Genomic DNA, 23,069 nt, shown 5'->3' on the forward strand with positions numbered 1-23,069 from the left:
CTCTGTGGACCTTCAATGTCTGCACAAAATTTCGTCACAATCCACCCAATAGTTGCTAAAAGCAGAAAATATCAAACTGCTGGTGGTGCTAGAGGAAATGTCATGTATTTGCCTATATAACTTTCCCAAAACAGAACTTGTATTATTTGGTTTTTTTTGTGGCAACACTATAAAGCATTAAAGGACAACCAATTTATATAAATCGGTTTATATAAATCCATCTAAGAAGCATTAGAGGCCAGCAGGTGTAAATGCATCCATCTTTCTAAGACACATACTTAGTCACATACTTACTCCATATTGTAATTCATTATCTGTTTATGCACCAAGAGGAGTTGGTTTAGTTGTTGACAAATGCATTAACAGCTACATTGTATGCTTATGCATGCTTATAAATGCTATGATATGGGGATTTAACGAAACATAAAGCCTTCATGATAATTTAAAAGAAGCTGTAATTACAGAAAAATCCAAAGACAGTAGCTAAAAAAAATCTGTACATGTATTAATTCTTGATGCAAATATAATGTGTTAGTCATCAGCACACACCTGCTGTGTGTGTAATATCTGTGTATTTACTGTGTGAGGATAATTACATGTTTCTTTAGTTGAACTAGATCCAGGGTGTGTTGTTTGTGTGGTGTTGTTCAGTCCATACACTCGTCCTCTGCTACCTGAAACGTCTCTGTTATCTGTCCAGACTTGCAGCAGTGGCTTCTCCTGCATTTACACACACATACCTGAACACTGAAAAGGTTACACAGACAGCCCCCCCACCTCCACCCCCGCCCCCACATGAGGGTTTACAACAACAAACATAGATTACATTCTTAAACTGAATCTTTTGCTTTTAATCATAATTATGCACTCAGAAGATACTAGAACTTTAATACTATTTGTCTTAAATGTTTCCTGCCAGACTTAATTATTTTATCTCACATCAGTGTGTTTGTTGTTTGTTTTAAAAAGAGAAACTAAATCCACTTTAATATTTTTCAGTATTTCCTGGTTCCTTCACGCTTTGTGGAGCAGATAAAATAAGGATGTGATGCCGGTAGCACTTAGTGATAGTGAACTACATCTGTTTGCTGCTCAGTTGCATTTTCTCCTCGGTACTGTGGGTGTTGTAGTCACAGTAGTTGAGGTAAAATCTAAAGGCAGCATCTACTCATAGAGTGTGGCCACTCCTTCAACAAAAACACCTGGTCATGCTGCATTCAGGGACTGTCAGAAATATCAAAGTCAGGAAATTCTTTAATACCTGAGCTGCCGAGATGATTTTTTTAAGTGACTTTATTTGGCAAAGTTAACATCAGTGGTGGAGGAAGTATTCAGATATTTTTATAAAAGTAAAAGTAGCAATACCACAGTGCGGAAATACTCTTGTAAAGCTACATAAGTATTAGCATTAAGATCTTTTAATAGTCAGTATGAACATGAGGAATGATTACAGTGAGGAAAACCTCTCTCAGTGTTCATTTGGATACCTGACTGTTAAGACACACTTGAAAAATTGTGAACCCGTCCTTTAAGAAGCTGGAAATAGAGAATTTTTGTATTTTTTTCACAGAAAGTTACTCAAAACGATTAAGTAATTATCAAAATAGTTGGTGATTCATTTTCTGTCGATCAACTAATACACATGGTAAAAATGTGAAGTATGTTTTGTTGTGTTTAGGAGAGGGGGAAAAACATGCTCTTATCTCCTTAAAAGCACTCAGATATAACATCTCAGAAACACATTTTTTTCAAGCAGCACCTGAAGGCAGCACAGTCCAGGAGAATAGTGTGTGTTCATTCAATCTGAACAGTGTGATCTGAGAGCCATGGAGGGCGGAGGTCTGTCTGACGAGGCCGTGTCCGCTGCCTGCAAAGAGGGAGACCCCATCACCAAGGTGACTGTTTTCTACTGTGTCTACTTTATTTTAATGTGTATACTTTACTGTCCTGCTCTGGCAGCAGGTACAGACTGTGTATCGAGGCTGTAATGCAGTCAGACCTGTTGGCTGTAAGTCGTCTGTGGCTTCAGACCTGCAGATGCCTGTAGGCCAGACTGAACTGATTTGACATTTTGTACAGGATGTATGCTGAGCTACAGAAACTTTTACATTAAAGTATAGTACAGGATTTATACTTTGTGGCATGAAAACAATGCAAACACAAAGCTGAAAGTTACATTTTTTTAAAGCTGCTGCTGATTCTTAAAGGGACAAATCACATAAAACATTTTCTTTTTCTATCCTGCCATGCAGAAAGTTTTGGTTTCATGTAACAAGATTTAAAAAAAAAAGATCCGCCTCTGAAATTTCTGCTTCTACCACAAGACAATGGAGCTGAATGTTTTTTTTAGTTTGTGGTGCTGAAAGCTCAAATGACAGAAAAAAACTGCAACAGCAACTCGTCTTTCCAGAACTTATCTAGCAGAAAGTAACTCCCATGAAACTTTTTGTTACAGTGAATTATCAAGATCATCATTTCTGTAAAGACACACTGCTGCTGAAAGCTTTGATTAAAAAAATGTTATGCACTTTGTGTGAAAGGTAATATATGATACACCTATATAATGTGATGCAGTACTATTACTATTAATCTACCAAAAGTATCCAAACTTGGCTCCACAATGATGAACTACAACATTAAAATGGTCTTACATGTATTTGTTAGAGATAAAAACAAACAATGTAATAAACTATAATAATATGAGACTCTTAAAGAAGCTGGTCTGCATAAAGAGTACTTCTACTCTTGATACTTTTAAGTGCATTTGGCTGATAATATTTTTAATTCAGGACTTTTACTTGTAATGGAGTATTTTTAGACAACAGTATTTCTTTTTCACTTTTACTTAAGTAAAGGACCTGAATACTTCTTCCACCACTGATATTTATTAACATTTAAAGCTGGAATGCAGGACTTTTGTCTCCCCCCTCTGGCAGTGAGAGTAAAGGGGGGGGGATGCTTGGCTGTGATTGCCTGACACAGTCATGCAGCAAGCTTTCATGCACACCCTGAATGACAGGTGCACAGAGAGGGCCAGTAAAAACGGATATGTTTTGAAACCCAGTATGCCTGATGGCCAGTACACAACTGGCTGTAACCTACTGTTGCAGCTGTAAATCGGTGGATAAATTGTTTTGAGCATCACACAAGTCCCATGAAATGACTATCAGAATTTGATCCATTTGGTCCAATGACATTTGGAAAGTCTAGAAGAGCTGCACAATTAACAGCCAAACGGCCAGTGCAGGAATGTCATGCCAGACATGAGACTTAAAAACTCTTAAAAACTGTATACTGTGAAATACAGAGAGATTTATCTGGTGGTGAGAGGCTTAATCAGCATTGTGTCAACTTGTTTGGCAAAGGCTTGAATGTCATGGATCTCCATTTATATGTAAAAGTTGTGACAATGTGTAAAAATGTGACATAAAAAAACAAAACTATGAGCTAAAAGAGGCTAAAAAGGCTTCTCTGTGGGTTCTTTACTACAAGCGACCCTTCTCAGCTTACATGTACTCATTTGATGAATTGTTTATATAAAAAAGTTAATTCAACGCCACTTTAAAGATGCATGTTTCCTGTTTTCTCGATGACTTCTGCGTCTGCAGGACTACATGATGCAGCAGACGATGCTGAGGGTCAAAGATCCAGTTCGATCACTGGACTTCTACACCCGAGTCCTGGGCCTGACGTGAGTCCTCGCTCTCATCCTCTCCAAACTTGAACTCAGCATTTATTGCTCTGATCAACCATCTCTCACCCATAATCCACTGGGCTCCTCTGTGGCTTCCAGGTTGCTCCAGAAAATCGACTTCCCTTCGATGCGTTTCACCCTCTACTTCCTGGGTTATGAGGAGAAGTCAGACATCCCGGCTGACATCAAGGAGAGGACGGCGTGGACGTTCTCTCGCCGAGCCACCATAGAGCTCACACAGTACGTACCACCACTACGCACCATGAACACAATCGATGTTTTTCATACACTATACATCCAAAAGTATGCTTTTAGTCTGGGGCTGTTTTTTCTGTTTTTGGCTCCTTAATTCCAATGAAAGGAACTTTTAATGTAACAGCACACAATATTTTACACAAAAGCATCTCGCAGTTTGTGTTTGTCCCTTTTCTGTTTCATCATTACAGTTCATTATTCCTCCGCACACAAAGCAGCCCCCTAAAGAAATGTTTTAACCAGTTTGGTGTGGAAGAACTTGCAGGGAATCTTGAAAAGTCTTACAAAGAATTGAATTCAGCTTCCTTAAAAAGAGCCTTAAAAAGTGTTTAAAAACTTAACTTTAAAGTTTAAAGTAGAATTGTCACCTTTCTGACAACGTCAACAAAAACTGAAGATGTATAAGCTTTGTCAAAGTTGAATTTATAGCAGAGCTATTGTATAGGATTGTATTAGATTGCACAGGTGTTCCTAATAAAGTTCAATTCAACAATTATTTTCTTTACTGATTAATCTGCTGTTTATTGTTGTTAAAAAATTGTGAGAGATTTGTATTCATGATGTCTGTGAGGCCACGCTGACGTCCTCAATGGGTTTGTTTTGTCTAAACCTGAAGATTTTCAATTTACTGTAACATAAGACAAAGAAAAACTGCTGGAACCAGAAAATATATGGACATTTTTGCTTGATTATCAAAATATTTGCCAGTTAATTTTCTGTTCATCAAATGATCGATTAATTGATGAATCATTGCAGCTCTGTAATGAATCTCACAGTGTTTTAATGAATGTTGTTTCTCTGTCTGTCAGTAACTGGGGTTCAGAGTCAGATGAAAGTCTGTCTTATCACAACGGGAACAACGAGCCGCGAGGATTTGGTGAGTAGTTCTTAAGAGTTTTACTGACTTAACTGACTTTTATCAGAATATGTTTTGTTTGTCATTATTGACTGTTTTTTTTTCTGACTTCTTCCAAAACATTTGCCTCCTTTACCAAAACCACTTAACAGGTGACACACAGTTTGTATTCTTTATGATGGTGTTGTTGTGTTGTTGTTGTTGTTGTTGTTGTGTGTTTTTTGGGTGTAACCTGCCGTCTTGGTGTCACAGGTCATATCGGCATTGCTGTCCCTGACGTTTACGCTGCCTGCAAAGTATTCGAAGCGCAAGGAGTGACGTTTGTCAAGAAACCAGACTCAGGTGAGCGTTTGGAAAAGTCAGAGCGTGTATTTATCAAACTAAGTAGCAACTTGAAGAATAAGGCGATTTTCTATATTTTTCTTATTGTCAACAAATCTCATGTTTGGAGTCAAACCAACAATGAACTGATCTACTAACAAGTATCATGTGTGAATCCAAAGCCTGATATATCTTATTCCTCTGTGCCGTAGACCTCCATTATTGTCCAAAAACTATTAAAAACACGTCACTGAGCCACACCACTGCACTGGGTGACACGTTCCTTCATTATGAATAGTTTGGTCACATTTCATTGTTTGGAAATTGCTCCACCGACTAATAACAGCGATCACGTTTTAAGTCTCCGGAGAGTAGTTCTGTGTAAGGCAGACAAACTCTGTATGTTCAGTCTAGAAATTAAAAGCAGGGAAGAGTCTCCAATATGAAAAAGGAAATTTTTCACATTCCTGGTAACTGCCTGGAGGGCCCCACAACTCCCAAGTCTCAGATTCTCTGTGTCTGGTGGTTTGATTTAATTAAATTGGAAACTTGTTTGAGAGCACAATATGAACTGACACAGTGAGGGCTTTAAAGAGAAACCACAATTTATTACTATCTTTGTAGCTCTGGTTATGAAAACTCTGCACTCATTCTTTCAACAACAAGGCAACAAACATGAGCTGCAGAAACAAACCAGTTTGTCCAGGTTATCTAAACCACAGGTCAAAGTGGAAGTGAGCACAGCTGAAATATAATGTATAGTAATAATTCCTCATCGCACAGGAAAATTGCCACACAACTACAGTAAATATGGAAATAAAGCACAAATTGAAAATGTGCATAAAAACAGGTGAAGTGTCTTAAACGTCCACTTGCCTTTGGTTGATATAAGTTTCAACCAGGAGGTGGAGCTCACAGTCAACTGGAGGTCAGAAGAGGTAGCGACATAAATCTGCCCTCAGAGTTACTTTATGCAGACTCAGCAGTGGTGGAAGAAGTACTCAGATCCTTTACTGAAGTAAAAGTACCAATACATAAATGTAAAAATACTCCATTACACTAAAAGTCCTGCATGAAAAATCCTACTTAAGTAAAAGTACATAAGTATTATGAGCTTGATGTAGTTAAAGTATTGCAGTAAAAGTAGTGGTTTGGTCCCTCTGACTGATATATTATTATATATGACATCATTAGATTATTAATCGTGAAGCATCAGTGTTAGAGCAGCATGTTACTGTTGTAGCTGCTGGAGGTGGAGCTAGTTTCAACTACTTTATATACAGTTAGCTAGTTTAGTCCAGTGGTTTCCAACATAGGGGTCAGGCCCCTCCAAAGGGTCAGCAGATAAATCTGAGGGGTCGTGAGATGATTAATGGGAGAGGAAAGAAGAAAAAACAAAGTTCTGATACACAAATCTGTTTTCAGTTTTTGAACTTTTTCTCTAATCTTTGATTTTTGCTGAAATATTGGATCATTTGAACATTTATTGAAATGAAAGCATGTGAGAAGTTTAGAGGGAAAAATCACTATTTGGTAGAGCTGTTAACAACTCATAGACATGTGAAATGTGACCCCGACTACACACTGCTTTTTGCAAGATGTCAAAAGCCAAAAAGGTTGGAAACCACTTTCATCTTTAACAATGTGTTGTATTTTAAAAGCTTGTTATATTATCCATTGTGTCAAATCTTCAAACTAACTAAAGCTGTCAAATAAATATAGTGGAGTAGAAAGTACAATATTTGCCTCTGAAATGTAGCATCAAATGGAAATAGTCAAGTAAAGTACAAGTACCTCACATTTGTACTTAAGAACAGTACTTGAGTAAATGTACTTTCCACCAGTTACTTTCCACCATTGGGACTCAATGGTGGACACAAATCTTAGGGTTAACACTCGGTTTAGGTTTAGTTTGCAGAGAGTGAATGTAAGTCAGTTAAATGTTTATTAAAGTAACTACAACCATGTTTCTCTCCTCGCAGGTAAAATGAAGGATCTGGCCTTCATTCAGGATCCTGATGGCTACTGGATCGAGATTTTAAGTCCTAACAACATGGTCTCATTAATGTCGCCTTAGAGCAGAGACACACTGTGCATCACGGTTGGATAACTGCTAAATTAACTTTTTTTTTTTTTTTTACATGACAAACCCTTGTTTACCTACATAAGCTCTCCTTGTTAGACATGTTGTTGTCTTGTTATGTTGTTATGTTATGTTTAAAAAAAAAAAAAAAAAAGGAAAAAAGTTGTTGTTGTTGCTTTGAATCTGTTGACAGTCTGTTGTTGTATTTTTTTGATAAGACTGAAATTGTAATATTACGCTTTCAAGCTGTGGATGCTTTACAAGTTCTGAGCACCAACATGAATAGGAGCGTGACATCGACCACTCAACATCAAGACCACGATGAAAATGAGACATTCAGTCATAAAACAAAGTATTGGACAAATTATAATTTGATGAAAAGTAAGTTTCAACCTCTGGATCACATGAATGTCTGTACAAATATTTCAAAATGTTGAATAAGTTAGTGTGACAAAAATAGGAGACCGTGATAGTTTCTGTGCGCATCAAAAACTTGAGCAAAAAGGTTTGTAGGGTCACTTTAGATATTAAATAGAAAAATAACTTAAAGAGGACATATCATCCATATTTCCAGGTCTATATTTATATTCTGGGGCTCTATAGAGAGGCGAAGTCCCTCCCCTTCTGCCAGGCCAGCCATTAGGAATTATGGACAGAGGGACAAAAATTTTCATATATTAAAGCCATTATCGAACCTCCGACCACAGCACTCTGTATTATCAATGTTGTGGCCTTTGAATTTGAGAAACTGCTCTCAAATTTCCCACCCTTCATCTTGTTTGTGAACATATCTTAGCATAATCACATCCTGCTCCTTATGAGATATGTCAGGCGTAGCATCACATATTATAGAAGAATGGCTTCTAAAACCTGGGCGCCACATATATTGATAAATTCATTCTGACTGTCAGCAGACAGATAATGAACCTGCATTTTTTTTTGCCCCTGTTGTTGGTGCTTTCTCACTTTCTGAAGATGCTCATGTGATATATTTACCCAGTAGCTCCGGTGTGCCAAGGAAATAACTGAGTGACCTCTAAAAGCCTTGTCTCTGCAGACCAAATGAAGTGTTACACCCAGCTGTCTCTCTAATAACAACTTGTTTTTGTCTATTTCTGAGTGCATCAGTTTCTTCTATCCCAGATGCCTTTAAAGCCCCTGGAAACGTGGCTTAAAAATCATATATAATGCATATATGATATCTAAGTTGAGTGTCTCACTAAGCATCCACAAAAATCTGAATGAAAATAAACATTCATAACTATTAGAAAACTTAGCTCAAAAACAGCTCATTTGGCTGCTCAAACCATTTCTCAGGGCTGTGTGGGCGTGTCCAGCTCACGTTTGATTGACAGCTCACTTTCAGCTCAAGTACTGTTTTATTTTCTAGTCATTCAGTTAAACGTTTTTCTGATATGGAATAAACTACCAAATCTATCAAATGGACCCTACTTGGTTAGAAAGCTTGACTAAACGACTAAGTAGCAAAACAGGTTAAACCACCCAAATCTTTGTTTTTATTTAACTATACCTCCCAGAGTATGAAGCTAATCGTTAGCATCTTACTTTCACATACATGAAACGGTTAGCATAGCTTTCACGTTTTGCTATTAACTATCAAATCTATCAAATGGACCCTACTTGGTTGAAATTCTGAAGGGTTTTTTCCATTTCCAGCAGCAATGTTGGTGTGCAAGACCCCTCTTGTACTCTGGAAACTGTCTGTATATTTTATGCCACTTTATCTCTGACAGTTTCATTCTTTTCTTAGGATTAAGACCGCTGCACGACTTGTTTTCAAGCTCGAAAGAAAAAAGAACACATTGAATGCAAAACAGTGCCTTTTCACTGTCCCTGTAGGCCAGCCAGTCTCGCTCACTTTTGTCTGCCGTACTGTCTATGTCTTTTATGCTCATTATATAGTCTCAGCAAAGGGGACTCTCTTTCCCAAGCCTATCCGGAGAACGATTTCCTCCCTGTCAGCATCCTTCATATTTTCTGGCCGTAGTCCAGAGTCATCGGATAGGCATACTTGTTTATTTTCCTGTGCTGCCTCATCTCATGCATCTATCTGCGACTCTGAATCTGAGTCAGCTTCCCACTCTGGGGAAGTGGACCTGCTCTGTGTCGGGATACTCAGTTTCTGATAGACGGTGATATCATAGGAACAGTCTGATTCTTGCTGACTTTAGGTCTAACAATTCGCTCATTTCAAGCATCAGTAACACCAGCTGGTTGCAATACAATAGCCTTATAAGGGCAGTGCAGTGTTGTGTTTTTTAATCTAGTTACATGAATGTACATCTAGCTAAAGTTTTTTTGCTAGTCTGCGTAGCTCCTCACCTTTGCTATGTTCAGCTTCGCCTGTCATACCTGGTGCTTCTTCACATGGTTTTTTTTTGGCCAGAAATTTGGCCGTTGCCTCTCTGCTCCTTTCATTTTCTTGTTCTCTCTGTACTCCGGTTTTTCTTCTATGAGCCCCTGATTATCGGTGAGGCATTTTGACTTAGCTCGCCAGGCTAGCAGGGCACGTGTGTTCTGCACATCAGACTGGTCAAGTGTTTCGCACCATTTTCACAATAACAATGGAGGATCAGATGACAAGTTGAAATGTGTTTTAATTATAACAATACTTTTATTTATCATTTAAATACATATAAATTGTATTGTCAGTGATATAAGTCAGTAAGTAAATTGTTTGACTTGATCCCATTTAAGGGTCAGTCATAGACCTTTACATGCCCCTCCCCCGCCCCCCCCCCCAGGGCCTTACGCTGAGGTCATCTGTACCCTTTGACCCCCCCAACAGCATCTGCTGGACCACCATGGGACCTAACTTGGAAAAAATATGTACGGCAGTCAACAGCAAGAGACAAATCATTTTTTGATCCCGTTTGAATTGTGCCATGAATTACACATATTTATAAGATTATTTTGCAAGTCAAGAAAGTTGCAGTTTGTCATAAATTTGTTGAAGTATACGCCTGTAAAAACACATAATTAGAAAGACGACACACCCAAAAGTCATGTAAGGGACATCATAACTTTCTCTCTCCACAAGCTACCCAGAGCCGCTGAAGCTAACGTTAACTATCTAACGATGCCTGTGTCTGTTGTACTGTGATTTTCACCTCTTGATACTTAAATGTACCAAGGTTGAAGCCCTGGGTTTTGACTTGCAGGGGGGGGCATTTTTACATACGTTCACCTCAAGTTTTGGAACATGTTTAACATCTGACATCATAACAGGATATAAATAACAGAAAACCACAAAAAGCATAATATGTCACCTTTAAATAATACAAAATATAAATAGTAAAAACAACTAAATGCGTAAAAAAAAAAAAGTCAAATTTTCAACCATTTGTAGCATTTTGAAATCTTAAACTGCAAATCACCAGTACTTACTGTCAGTACAGCTAATGGAGCCAAAAGATCTGTCAACAGTTTTGAAATAATGATTCATGTGTTGTTAGCGATGATTTGGTTCTATATTGTTTGGCGGATGAACACAGCAACTCCCTCGTATTATTTATTATTGTATTATTTTGTATTACTTATTTAGTTCTGGTTTCTTCAGTGTCTCCTCATACGGTTTTCTATCAGCTCTGTTTTCTCTCTCTGTATGTCTGTATGTAAAGTGCTGACCGGCTCATGTCACCTAATTTACCGCCGGTCACTTCAAAGCGACGTCCCGGCGTGAGAACCGTGTCGGCTGACCGGGGCGGATTTACGGCCTGCGGAGCTGTTCCCAGGCCTGTCAGCCTTTAATCCTCCATTCAGCTGGAAATGACGCCGTTTTCTTCTCTGGGAGGATTTAACGGGTCCAACAGTGATTTCAGCGTGTAAATCAACTGCAAGATGAAGGCAAAGAGCAAGAAGGAGTGGATTATCGTGTGTGTGTGTGTGTGTGTGTGTGTGTGTGTGTGTGTGTGTGTGTGTGTAAGAGTGTGTGTGTGTGAAGTTTAAATCTGTAAGACTTTTCCAACTTGTGAATGTCGTCTGGTCACTCACAGATTTCTTAAGTTTAAGAGTTTGAATTTAAAAATGTTTTGTTTTCCAGATTTTTTTACTGTTAATTGAATCTTGTTGAGAAAACACTGTAAGGTCTGTTCAGTGGATCATTTCCATCACATCACTTGTTTATATTTCAGCTTTTTACTGTTTATATTTCATGTTTTTGTGTTTTTATTACCTTAACTTTTAAGCTAACATGATCCTTAAAGTGAACATCTACAATGTAATAAAGACTGCATAAACTCCAGCTGACGAGGAGGATCGTGTGACATGATCGAAAGCTCCAGAACAGCTACTAAACAGACTTTGTGGTGAGATTGTTTTCTCAGCTAAACAATCAGCTAATTGAATCATATGTCCCAGCTTGCATAGCAGTGAGTTTCTGTTATTTATATCCTGTTATGATGTCAGAACTGGTCAAAAGTTCCAAAACTTGAGGTGAAAATATGTAAAAATGCTTCCTACAAGTCAGAAGCCAGAGCTTCAACCTGCTCTAAACGCTTCGTTCGTGATGTTTTTTTCTACTCTGCTGACAAGCTGATGTCAGATCAAACCCTGTTGGTCACGTGACAGTTGCCTTGCAGGTCATAGTGGTCAGTCTTCATAAAATCAACATGTTTTTTTTTTTTTTTTTTAAATGCTCAGAGCGAGCGGCGGCGGCACTTTCATGACAGCAGCAGTGTTGTTACTTCATTTTTATTTGTAAAAAGGCACACAAGGAATCACAGATTTTTGGTGGTGAATTCAGTGACAGTTTACATGTAAACCACAGATAGATAATGAAAGAAAAAAAAAGGTGAAAAAGGGGCTTAATATGATCTAATATTGTTGAGTTTGTACAACATTACAATCACATTGTTATTCTTAATCTTCATCGTGGTTTGCATCGAGTCTTTTTTGAGGATAAACCGGCTTTGGCAGGTCTGCAGTGATAAAGTTAGGAAAGTATCCTCAGTTAAGCAGATTCTCTGTAAAATATGTGGAAAATATGACAACAAACATCTGTTTTTGTTAGTCGGGTTAAAGCGTCAGTGGATTGATTATCTCAGAGTTATTTTTTACTTTTGTCCAAGTGGAGTAAATCTCATACGGGAACAAAACGTCAGTTGAAACTGGTAGAACATGTTAAAACAGTTTGGTAAATCTGAATTGGAAAAGAAAAAGACAACAAATAAAACCATACGTTTCTCTTCTCTGAGCAGACGTTTCACAACAAACAGTCACTTTGTAAAATCAGCAGGTGGAAAACAGACAAAAAAACATCTCAAAGTTTAACAAGTTAATAGAACTAGTTGCTCGCGTCGAGTGTTGGTAAAACTTGTAAGTAACTTGTTTCACTGGTGATAAAAGTGTTTTTCAGGTTGTTAAAAGGTTAGTCAGCAGCCAAAACAGTTGGTAAAAGTCAGAAAGCTCCGACCTCCGTTCCCCACGGTCTGTAGGGTTTACTGCTGCTGCTGTGAGGAGTCTGGGAGGAAGAGGAAGAGGAGGAGATGGGAGGACTGGCGGCGGCGGTGGAGGTGAAAGAGGATGGAGGGAGGATGGGGAAACCTCCGTGCAGGGCGATGGGAAACGATGCTGAGAGGGAGAGGAGGGAGGCGGAGAGAGGAGTGGGGGTGCAGGGAAGCACGAGAGATGAAGAAGAGGAGGAGGAAGGAGAAGAGGAGGAGGTGGAGTCTGCGTGGGAGGAAAAGGAGGAGGCCAGCCTCTGGGTCGCTCCACCTCCAGCATCTGGAGAAACAGAAAGCCCGCTCAGTCCGTACGGCGCGGCGGCGGCCGGTAGAGGCCGAAACGCTGCCGCCGTGGCGACCGCAGCGGCCGCGGCTGCCCAGTGGTGGGGGTGGAAGGGGTGGGGCAAAGGGTGAGGCTGCTGCTGCTGGTGGTGGTGGTGGTGGTGGTGGTGGTGGGGGTGAAGCGGTGAATGGGAGGCCACGGTGAGGGTGGTGGCGTCGCGTTGCGAAGCGCAGGAGGTGAGGTGGGAGAGGAGGCGGGAGCGCAGCGGGTCGCTGGAGTCCAGGCCCTCCACAGCGCTCAGGTAGCGGGAAACCTCCGTCACACACTCACGGAAACCCAGAGACAGGAAGTCCAGAGCCAGAGCGTGGGCGTCGAAATAACCTGCAGACACACAGAGAGACACAAATATGTCAAAATTCAATCCTTTTGTTGCATATCATACCGCCATCGTTCTATGTTTCCTGTCTCTCTACTCCAGCGGTTCTCAAAGACAAAACTGAGACAACTGCATCCCCCAAAACTCCCCATCTACTGTCTGTATGTCCACTGGTTTTCAATACAGGGCAAATATGTGTATATGAAAGGAGAGACGAGAACGTCACTATCCATGGAATATATGATTCTGAGCTTTAACCATAAATATATTAGTAGTGAAACATGAAAAAAGTTCATATTGGCTCCATTAGAAATAAGCAGAATTAGCTATTATCAGTTCCTGTTTGCAGTGTAACATGGATGTACAGGCAAATATCACTGGATTACTGAAGAAAATTTAAAAATGTTATGATTCTCAGGCAAGTTTGGGGGATTTTTTCTAATTAATTTTTTTCTTGATTTAGGGATGTTAAACATCAGAGATGAATATATCCTTGGCAAGTCATGCTGAATATAAGAATACATACATCATATCTGTGTGTTCAGGTTTGACACAGTCAAATCACCATCCAGCAGGTTATTGTATATTTCATGTTTTCTTATTTAAAGTAGTACCGATCGATTTTTGGCCTCTAGGGGGCAGCAGACCGAGCTGTGAACACGACACTGACGTATCATCAGCTTTAAAGTTGATACATTGAACTTGTTAGCAAACATTCAGCAGTTACAGAGCGACATTATCATTCATTTAGAGTCGTGTTTCTGTCCACCTGATGAATGTAAGTCCAATATTCACTCTCTTTTAGTTCTGTTTTTGCTCTCTACCAACTCCTGAGGGAAATATCTGGCTCTTTAGCTGCTAAAAGCTCCAGTATGTTCACCAGCTAGTCTACAGCTAACTGTGTCTGTTTGCCGTTTGGTGCTGAGCAGATTCAAGATATTTTATTTGTCACATGCATTAAGAGTCCGTACAGTGAAATGTTGTTGCATCAAACTCCCAGGCAGCGTACAATACAAGTATAAGAAATAAAAAAGCTAAGCAAATATTTACAAAATCTATACCTACATTTGTGAAAGGAGGAGCCAACGATAAAAAAAAAAAATTAAACACTATTGATAAGAGCAAAAGTGTAAACATGGTTGTAAAGTGAACAGTAGATAAGCTGACAATAGTATCTAAATAGAAGTTGTGCAGAACATACAAGAGCAAAATGGTAGAGGATTAAATGTGTGTACAAATAAGGTGGCAACAGTATTTAAATGGCAGTAGTGCAAAATATACATGTGCATATCACAGTGTAGTTCCTGGTTTTACATTAGAGACATAGGTGAATGTACTTGGGTGTAACGTATTGTCCTTCAAGAGTTTATTGTTCATTGTTCATAGCTGTGACAGCCTGTGGGAAGAAACTCACTCAGTCTTTCAAAGAAAAAGATTTGTGAGCCTGAATGAAATGTTTACAATATATTGAATAAGTGTTATATTATATTAAGTATTATATTAGTCGTCAGGCATCAGAACTTTGAGGGTCCTTTACTATCTTCCTAGCTCTGCTTAGCAGGTGTACAGTGGGTTTATAGAGCTTTTTTTCTGAAAACAGCTGCCTTCTGCAGCAAAAACGACACTATGAGAGCTGTGAGAGTCAACCAAAACAGTAAAGTCGCAATCAGACAGCTAAACAATGAGCTGAAACTCGTTATAAAGCTCCGTAAAGCCGAGGGGAGCTGCAGAGTCGCTGATAATTCTCTGTAGGTTCATCACTAAAAGCAACACACAACACGTTTATTATACACTTGACAGCTTATACTGTGTTATTATTAAAAAACACTGAATATAGTCACTTTAAAGCCACTTTAAACTCGTCACAGTGGATGCTTTCTGCAGTGAATATCAGTTAATCTTCTGTCACACAGTTACCACCAACAGCTTTGTGACCCTGACAAGACTTTTTGCTCAGCTGACTGGATGTTTGTTCAGTCTCTGCTCTGTACACGCTGCTGCTGGTAAACCCAAACAAACACTGCAGAGAGACGGCATGTGAACGCAGCCAAAACTCCCTCACACCTCCTCCCACCACCATCTCCCCTCCCCCCCCCCCTCAGGCTTTATGAAAGCAAACAGCGCGGCTCAGGGTCAAGTGGTGCTTTCATCCCTGCAGCGTTTTCCCATGGACTCGCCACCTCCCTCCGTCACACGCATACTGTTTTAAACTGTTACACTGACTGTCATACTGACATCATGTCCACACTGACGCTCTGATGAAGCAGCGCTGACGACCGAGCGACCGATGCATCACCTCACGTCTTCTGCTGGAGGCGAACACGTCGTAAAGACAACTGATGACTGACCAACAACACATTTTATAGACGCAAATAAATTCATTGGACACTCACGACACAAACAGAGAGTTTTAGATAAAGCTTTGGCGTTGTCAGCTTGTGGTGGAAGAAGAAAAGAAAACATGGAGGCAACAAAATAAGAAGAAACTCCACAAAATGAGTCAAATCACAAATATTATTGTTGAAAAGCAAATCAGAAAGATTTCTCTCACCAGCTGCCTCAAACCTCAATACAACATGCTGAATCAACTAAAAAGCCACTGATAACCTGCCTGTTGAACTGTGCAGACACTGTGTGGTTTATTATTATTATTTATGCATGAAAAGAACTTTTATGCTCTAACTGTACAGACATAGATACTATATACACAATAATTAAGATGTTTATCCAGTGACAATTCCAATAAAATGTATTAAAACAAGACCTTGGTGTCCTCAACAATGCTGACAAGAAGAGAGAAAGGCAGCATAACTTTGTGCAATTCTACCATGAAGCAAAGTAAGAAGGCAAAACAGCAAAATCTGGAGCCACAGACGTCCAGAAGATGCAACAATCTGATGTGAAGTTCAGTTTTCCGTCACAGCGTCTCAGTCAGACGACAGTTTTAAAACAAAACATTTCAAATAGACTGCGATATCAGATTCAAACAAGCTCACTATACAGTTTATAACAGCAGCCGTGTCGGGAAAATCTGATCTCAGAAGCGATTGTCTGACAGCCAGATCCTTGATGATTGATCAGATGATGAATCAAGACGCCGTGACTTCAAACTGAGAGTCAAAACGGCAACTACTGATTTGGCAGAAATTCAACCCGAGTCTAAAATTAGTCCGAGGCGACCAAATCAGGCTTTATCTGTACACAGTCTGCCCGGCTTTAGACACACAAGAAGAAGAACATCCTGCCCGACGGCGCCCGATAGTCGACTGTCAGTTTAGTGTGTCTGGACTCTAAATCTGAAAACACCATAAAATGTAAAACTTTGACCTTTCATCCGTACATCATCATGTTTGAAACTCTTCACGTTAAAGTCCAACTATTTATCATTTATAAACAGTATATTAACGTACAGTATGCATGAAGACATATTTTACTATATTGTCATTCATTATTTGTTTATACAGCAGCAAGAGTTATAGTTGTTGACTAATACATGAATAAACACTTATATCTGCTTACAACTATATTTTATTAACAGTTTATATATTGCTTATTAATGCTAAATAGGGGGACTTCAAGTAAAATGTTACTAGAAGTTTGTTATCTACACTGTTTTCAGAGCAGCAGCTCAATTCTTCTTCTGCCTCTTTCACTCTGCATAACAACTAGTTTTAGATTACAGCCGCTGTCAGTCTCAGGAGTCTCAGCTGCTTAAACCTCTGTGCTTTCACCACTTTTATTCTGTTTCAACAAAACCAAATTGACAACTTAGTTTTCATCCAGTGAGAGTTCAGCCTGAACATTTCAGAGCCACGACTGAATCCTGACAAACCAACGACCCCAAAGACAAAAGGAAAACTGGACATACCGAGCATACGAGGGGATAAATGAAGCTTTTGTAGAATATCTGTTGCAGTTTTAAACGGTTATCAGTTTTTAAAAGCTCTGTTTTCCATGAAGGATGTATGTGAAAACCTTAAGATCACGGTTACCTTTCCCTCCGGTGGCCTGCAGCATCTTCAGATGGTCCACAGTCATCTGGAGAATCTCTGCTTTCTCCAGTTTAGCTGAACCCTGATAAAAAACAGACCAAAGATTAGAGAAGGATGCATCTGAAAGATAATAAGTCAATTTGCACAGCTCTTAATCATGAAAATTACACGTGCTAAACTTAAAAGAAGAAAAAAAATCTTACAAACAAATATGATTCAGGACACTCTGCTGTCTGTCTTTATTCCAAACAAACACAACAGCAGCTGGTTTGACTGTTAACACACCTTTAACCACTGAGAATGATGTGTGGAATTAAAACCTGTATTATTCTTGTTTAGACACAGCCGACCCTGAAAAATTAGTTTCCCAATATGATAAAAATCAAAAAGTCATAATGAGATAATGCCCTGAAAATTAATAGATACAGATTTGTTAATTATGAGTCACAATTATGGGGAAAGTTCTAGTTTTTGTGGGGTTTTTGTTGGTGAATGTGACATGCTTTTGCAGGTTTACTGAGTTAAACATTAAATATATATCAGTGACACTTTATTTTAAAGTTCCCCTTATTTTAAACTAACATCCTAAAAATTTGCAAGTATGTAACTATTCATTTTTAGGACATTTTGCAAAACAAAACAAGAAAAACAACCAACAAAAGTTGGTTTATACGTGGATTTATATGTTGTTCTGTGTAGCTGCTTGAAAGGGTTATGTGAGGAGTGACCTGGTTGTTGTCATATAACTGCAATGTCCCTGGTTTGATTCCAGCCAAGGACCCTGCTTGCATGCCATATCCATCTCTCTCTTAATGTTTCCTTTCTGTTTCACTGCCTACTATCCAATAAAGGCTAAATGTCCCTCAAAACAATCTTTAAAAAAGGGATTGTGTAATTTGCTGATATAGGAGAAATTGATTTATATATGATTTTTAGTATCATGGACTTTTGCAGCTTCATTCCCCGCTGAGCACTGAGTTTTCACAATTTTTCAAGTCAGCCTTAAAACAACAGTCAGGAGCCAAAATGAACATTGAAAAAAAAAAAGTTCTTGCTGTAATCATTCTTCCTGTTCATACTGACCATTAGAAGATCGCTTGATAATGCACTTACAATGCAAGTGTCGTCCAAATGAGTCAAATCAAGTAGATATCTTTCAACGTTACAGTCTTTTTAGTGTCAAAGTTCCTCTTTTTGTTACTATACTTCCACCTGCAGCTCAACAGGGAAACACAAAGAGGGATTTTGATGCTAAAAAGACTGTAAATGTGTCAGATATCCACTTGATCTGACTAACTCAGACTGCTGAAGCCTCATATAAGCTTCTTCAAACGAGACTTTTTATTGTTTCTGCATCAGGATTGATTCTATAGAAACGAACCTGCTTCTCAAACGCCGTGGGGACGAGCCTCCGTAACTCCAACAGACTGTTGTTGATTCTGTCTCTGCGTCTCTTCTCGATAATCTGAAAAATAAACCGTAAAAAAAAAAAAAACAACCTCAATCTACCTCTGAAATAACTCCTGAGCTAAAACCAACACTTCAACTGACGACTACAAATACTTCAATTAATACGAATCGTAACTTTACCCCTCTGCGTTTTTTCCTCGCCATGACTTGAGTGGTCGTTGTCGGTGATCCACATCTTATAAAAGACGCCTTCATGTACCTGTGAGACAGAATAATAATGAAGTCAACACATTCAGTTGCAACAAAACCTGAAACCTTTACCGAACATCTGAACTACAGCTGCAGGGCATTTATTTACTGTTTATTTTTACTTCTGCAATGATTAAAAACTGCACGTTTCTCTTCTTCTCTGATGAGTTTGGAAGAAATAATGATGCATTTCTACACAAAAAGTAGAAAAAACAAAATCAACACAGTTTCCATGTTTCTCTGCATGCCTTTTTTCTCTAATTGTCCTTTTTTCTCTAACTGTCCTGCACTGTGTCACTGCTACAGTCTTTGCACCTGCAACTGTTAAAGAAAACCCTTTTCTGAGGGTTGTCAAAAGGCATTATGGGAAATGTAAGCGATGTCAATAATCAGAGTTGAAGCAGAGAAGGCAAGTTGTGGCACAAAATGTCGTTAAACCTCTTTATCATATTAAATAACTTGATATCTTACAGTTTGTCTCAGGTTGGATTTTACCTTTAAATATAAAAAGCAGCAAAACTGTAGATGTCTTGTTAAACTTGCCAAGATGTCCCCTGGTGTTGACATCATTTTATGATCAGTGCAGCTGGTGTTTAAGTGTTTTTGACATTGTTCCAAAATCTGCAATTTGTGATGCTCTATTTTCATAAATCTGTCAAATATTGTTCAACAGCCAGTACAACCGGATCCTCTGATGGCAGTGTTTGGTGTTTTAAATCAGTACAGTCATATAAATGGAGCTACATTTGTAACACTTCTTGCGCATTGAGTGAATTTCACTGAATTAGAGAAGCTTACACCTTCTGGATCACACTCAGCGGTTGAAGGAAGTGATGCAGCACCTTAAAGGATGGGTTCACAAGTTTTCAGGTGTGTCTTAAAACAACAGTCAGGTGAGAAAAAGAGGGTTTTCCTCGCTGTAATCATTCCTCCTGTTCATACTGGCTATTAAAAGATCCCCTTCAAATGTGCTTTCAATGTAAGTGACGGAGGACAATGTGGGGAAATGTGTCCACACAGTCATTTTGCGCAAAAATGCATTTAAAAGTTGATGTGAAGCTTATATGAGGCTTCAGCAGTCTGAGTTAGTCATATCAAGTGGATATCTGCCACATTTACAGTCTTTTTACCATCAAATTCACTCTTTATGTTTCCTTGCAAGTATAGAAAACAAAGAAAAAACTTTGGCACTAAAAAGACTAACGTTGAAAGATATCTACTTGATTTGACTCATTGGATTTTAGCTTCAGACAAACTTTTAAATACATGTGTTGTACAGAAGGAGGACTGTGGATTTTGTCTCCCATCACTTACATTGTAAGTGCATTATGAAGGGATCTTCTAATGGTCAGTATGAACAGGAGGAATGATTACAGCAAAAAAAAAAACATGTTTCAATGTTCATTTGGGCTCCTGATTGTTGTTTTAAGACAGAATTGAATAATTGTGAACCCGTCCTTTAAATTGGAGAAGCTCAGGTATGTACGTCACGGTTCCTCCGAAAAAGTCAATAAAACATGGCAGCTCTTTCTCAGTAGGTTTGAAACCAAATCCACGCCGATGTAAAAACCATTTATTACAATCTCTGTGGTCACATCACGATACTATTTCTGTTTTCTGTAGCAATTTGTCTTTTCGTGTTTTTTTCTTTTTCTTCATTGTTCTGTTGAGGTGTCTTTACTCTGTCTGTGTATTATGTTGCCATTTGATGTTCAAAAACCAATAAACAACGTTAAAAAAAACAAAAATAATTGTCTGTTTTTTTTTTTTTGGGTTCACTTTATCGACAATTTAGCTTCCCTCTGATTGACCGATTGATCATTTCTATCGATTTTTTCGTTTTATTTAACCACCAGTCTTGTATTTGGACGTTTGTTTTATGATGCCTTGAGCGCCAGGTGGGTGGAGTTAACTATGTGACCTCTTGTCAGGAGGATGTAGTCTATTTCATTTGACTTTCAGACATTTTCTTGTTCTTCCCTGAACTTTCTGACAGTCACTGTGATCCCTTCTATAACCTATAAAATGAATGCATTAAGTGTCTGAATTGTGAGATAAAGTTTGAATTTCATGGCAAAATTAATATCTCATGCTTTAATTTACAAAAAAATTAAGTTTTTGGAAACAGAAGTTCTTCAGTGGTGAAACGTTGGCCCTTTCTGGATCATCAAGATTATAAACTTCAAGAAAATTGATTTATAACGTCGAGTTTTTACATTTTTATTCTAATAATAGCAGTAAGATGTTTAGTAACACGCTGGTGTGCATCGATAATGTTTTATTCTAGTGTTTTATCTACGTTTTAGAAGTATAATGGTTAATTCTAGTTCTTGGATTAGAAAAGAGAAAACATTTATGGTCTGAAGACTTTACTGTGTTTTCAGATATTGAGTCAAAACGATTAATCGATTGACAGAAACCTAAACTGCAACTATTTTGATAACTGAATATAAATTCTGCACAATCTCTCGGTTATAAGAACTTGCTGCTTTTCTTTGTCTTATGTGATAGTAAACTGAACGTCTTTTAGGGTTTTGGGCTGTTGTTGGACAAAACAAGACATTTGAAGAGAAATTGTGACATTAATTTGTCAATTTTTCTGACATTTAAACAAGAAAAAAGATCAGAAAATAATCCTAAAATTAACAGATAATGAAAATAACCCTTAATTTTAAATAAGTCTCTATTTAAACTTTTTAAAAAATAGATTTAGTCTCGAGTTTATGAAATCACACATCATCATACAGCACAACACTGAACCAAAATAATCTCACTTTTTAAAGGAAAGTGGGTGACTTTAAGTCTTTAAATGACAAAATTAAATCTACATTAATACATTTAAATTATTAAAGTTAGATTTAATCATTAGCCACTGAAGTCATTTGTTGGGAAATATAAAATATAAATAGTGATTTCCCTCCAAACTCACCCTGGATAAATGTTCTCACTGCCCACATCTATGGTCTCCTCCACGTCACTCTCCGCCGAGCTGCTGTCCTCACACGGCCGCTTCATGGTGCATGGACGGCGGGGAAGGGGGTGGAAGTCTCTCCCCGGGGAGGAGACGTGGAGGTGTGGAGGTTTATTAAAGATGATCGATTCCTTCTACAGGAATAATAAAACACTACAGTCCACTACAGGAGAGAAAATAATACTGATCTATCACTAATTATTGATCGTCCACTGTAGGCCACTACAAGGAAATATATTAGGAAAATATCAAAAACCACGATGACGACACTATAAACCACCTGTAGTCTTAAAGGAATAATATAGGAATGTATTAAGTGTTTAACGGATTGTAAAAGCCTCTTTATTCCAGGAGATAATGATGGTTCAGGTTAGTTTTCTTCTTCTCTTGCAGAAAAACTTTTATTTATAATCCTTCCCAAAAAATAAGTCAAAAACGAGAGTTTTCCCACATCAGCAAACGAAGAAGTTGGTGAACATGTTGCAAATATTGCAGTCTCACTGTTTTGAGTGTCTGAAGTCAGTAAAAGTCCTAAAAAAATGTTTAGTGTGAAATTATTTCTCCGGAGCTCCAGGAGTGGTTTTTTTCCAGCGGTGTGAGTCCAGTAAATAGTCCGAGGCAGGTGGCCTGTGTGTCGGCTGAAGACTGGACTGGTGACCGCGGTGTGTCCTCCACCACCACCACCATCACCTCCTCCCTCTTCCTCCTCTGCTGGAGCTTTCCCACGGAGCCTGGGAGCCACACACACACACACACACACACACACACACACACACACACACACACACACACACACACACACACACTGCAGTCTCGGCAGGGGCTGGTCCTTCTCTCCTGATAATACCGCCTGTCTGGTTCAGCGTGCGTGCGTGCGTGCGTGCGCGAGACAGCAGCGTGTGTGTGTGTGTGTGTATGTGTGTGTGTGTGTGTGTGTGTGTGTGTGTGTGTGTGCATGCGCATGGGAACGAGGCCACTTCTGACAGTCAAAAAATAGTCATTATATAAAGCAACAGGTTTCAGACTGGACTGTTGCAGTGAAGCTGAACATCCAGTGTGTCTGCTTTATTCTATTGTCTTCTATTCTACTCTATTATTTAACTTTGATGCTCTC

The 23,069-nt window shown here is 38.8% G+C and overlaps 2 protein-coding genes across 2 annotated transcripts; one reads left to right on the forward strand and one right to left on the reverse strand.

The window, feature by feature from the left end:
- The first annotated feature begins 1,615 nt into the window (after positions 1-1,615).
- LOC122999981 (lactoylglutathione lyase-like) lies at positions 1,616-8,321 on the forward strand. The gene is made up of 6 exons (XM_044377390.1): positions 1,616-1,895; positions 3,609-3,691; positions 3,794-3,934; positions 4,759-4,826; positions 5,058-5,147; positions 7,109-8,321. The coding sequence occupies exons 1-6, from the start codon at positions 1,827-1,829 to the stop codon at positions 7,201-7,203; spliced, it is 546 nt and encodes a 181-aa protein (XP_044233325.1). The 5' UTR covers positions 1,616-1,826; the 3' UTR covers positions 7,204-8,321.
- Positions 8,322-11,906: 3,585 nt separating this feature from the next.
- On the reverse strand, positions 11,907-22,805 carry hey2 (hes-related family bHLH transcription factor with YRPW motif 2). Its single transcript, XM_044329916.1, has 5 exons — positions 21,914-22,805; positions 18,916-18,994; positions 18,707-18,790; positions 17,326-17,407; positions 11,907-13,338 (listed from the first exon to the last, which is right to left on the reverse strand). The coding sequence occupies exons 1-5, from the start codon at positions 21,997-21,999 to the stop codon at positions 12,629-12,631; spliced, it is 1,041 nt and encodes a 346-aa protein (XP_044185851.1). The 5' UTR covers positions 22,000-22,805; the 3' UTR covers positions 11,907-12,628.
- Positions 22,806-23,069: the final 264 nt, after the last annotated feature.

Source organism: Thunnus albacares, chromosome 16 (assembly GCF_914725855.1).
Source record: "Thunnus albacares chromosome 16, fThuAlb1.1, whole genome shotgun sequence".
NCBI classification, from domain to species: Eukaryota; Metazoa; Chordata; class Actinopteri; order Scombriformes; family Scombridae; genus Thunnus; species Thunnus albacares.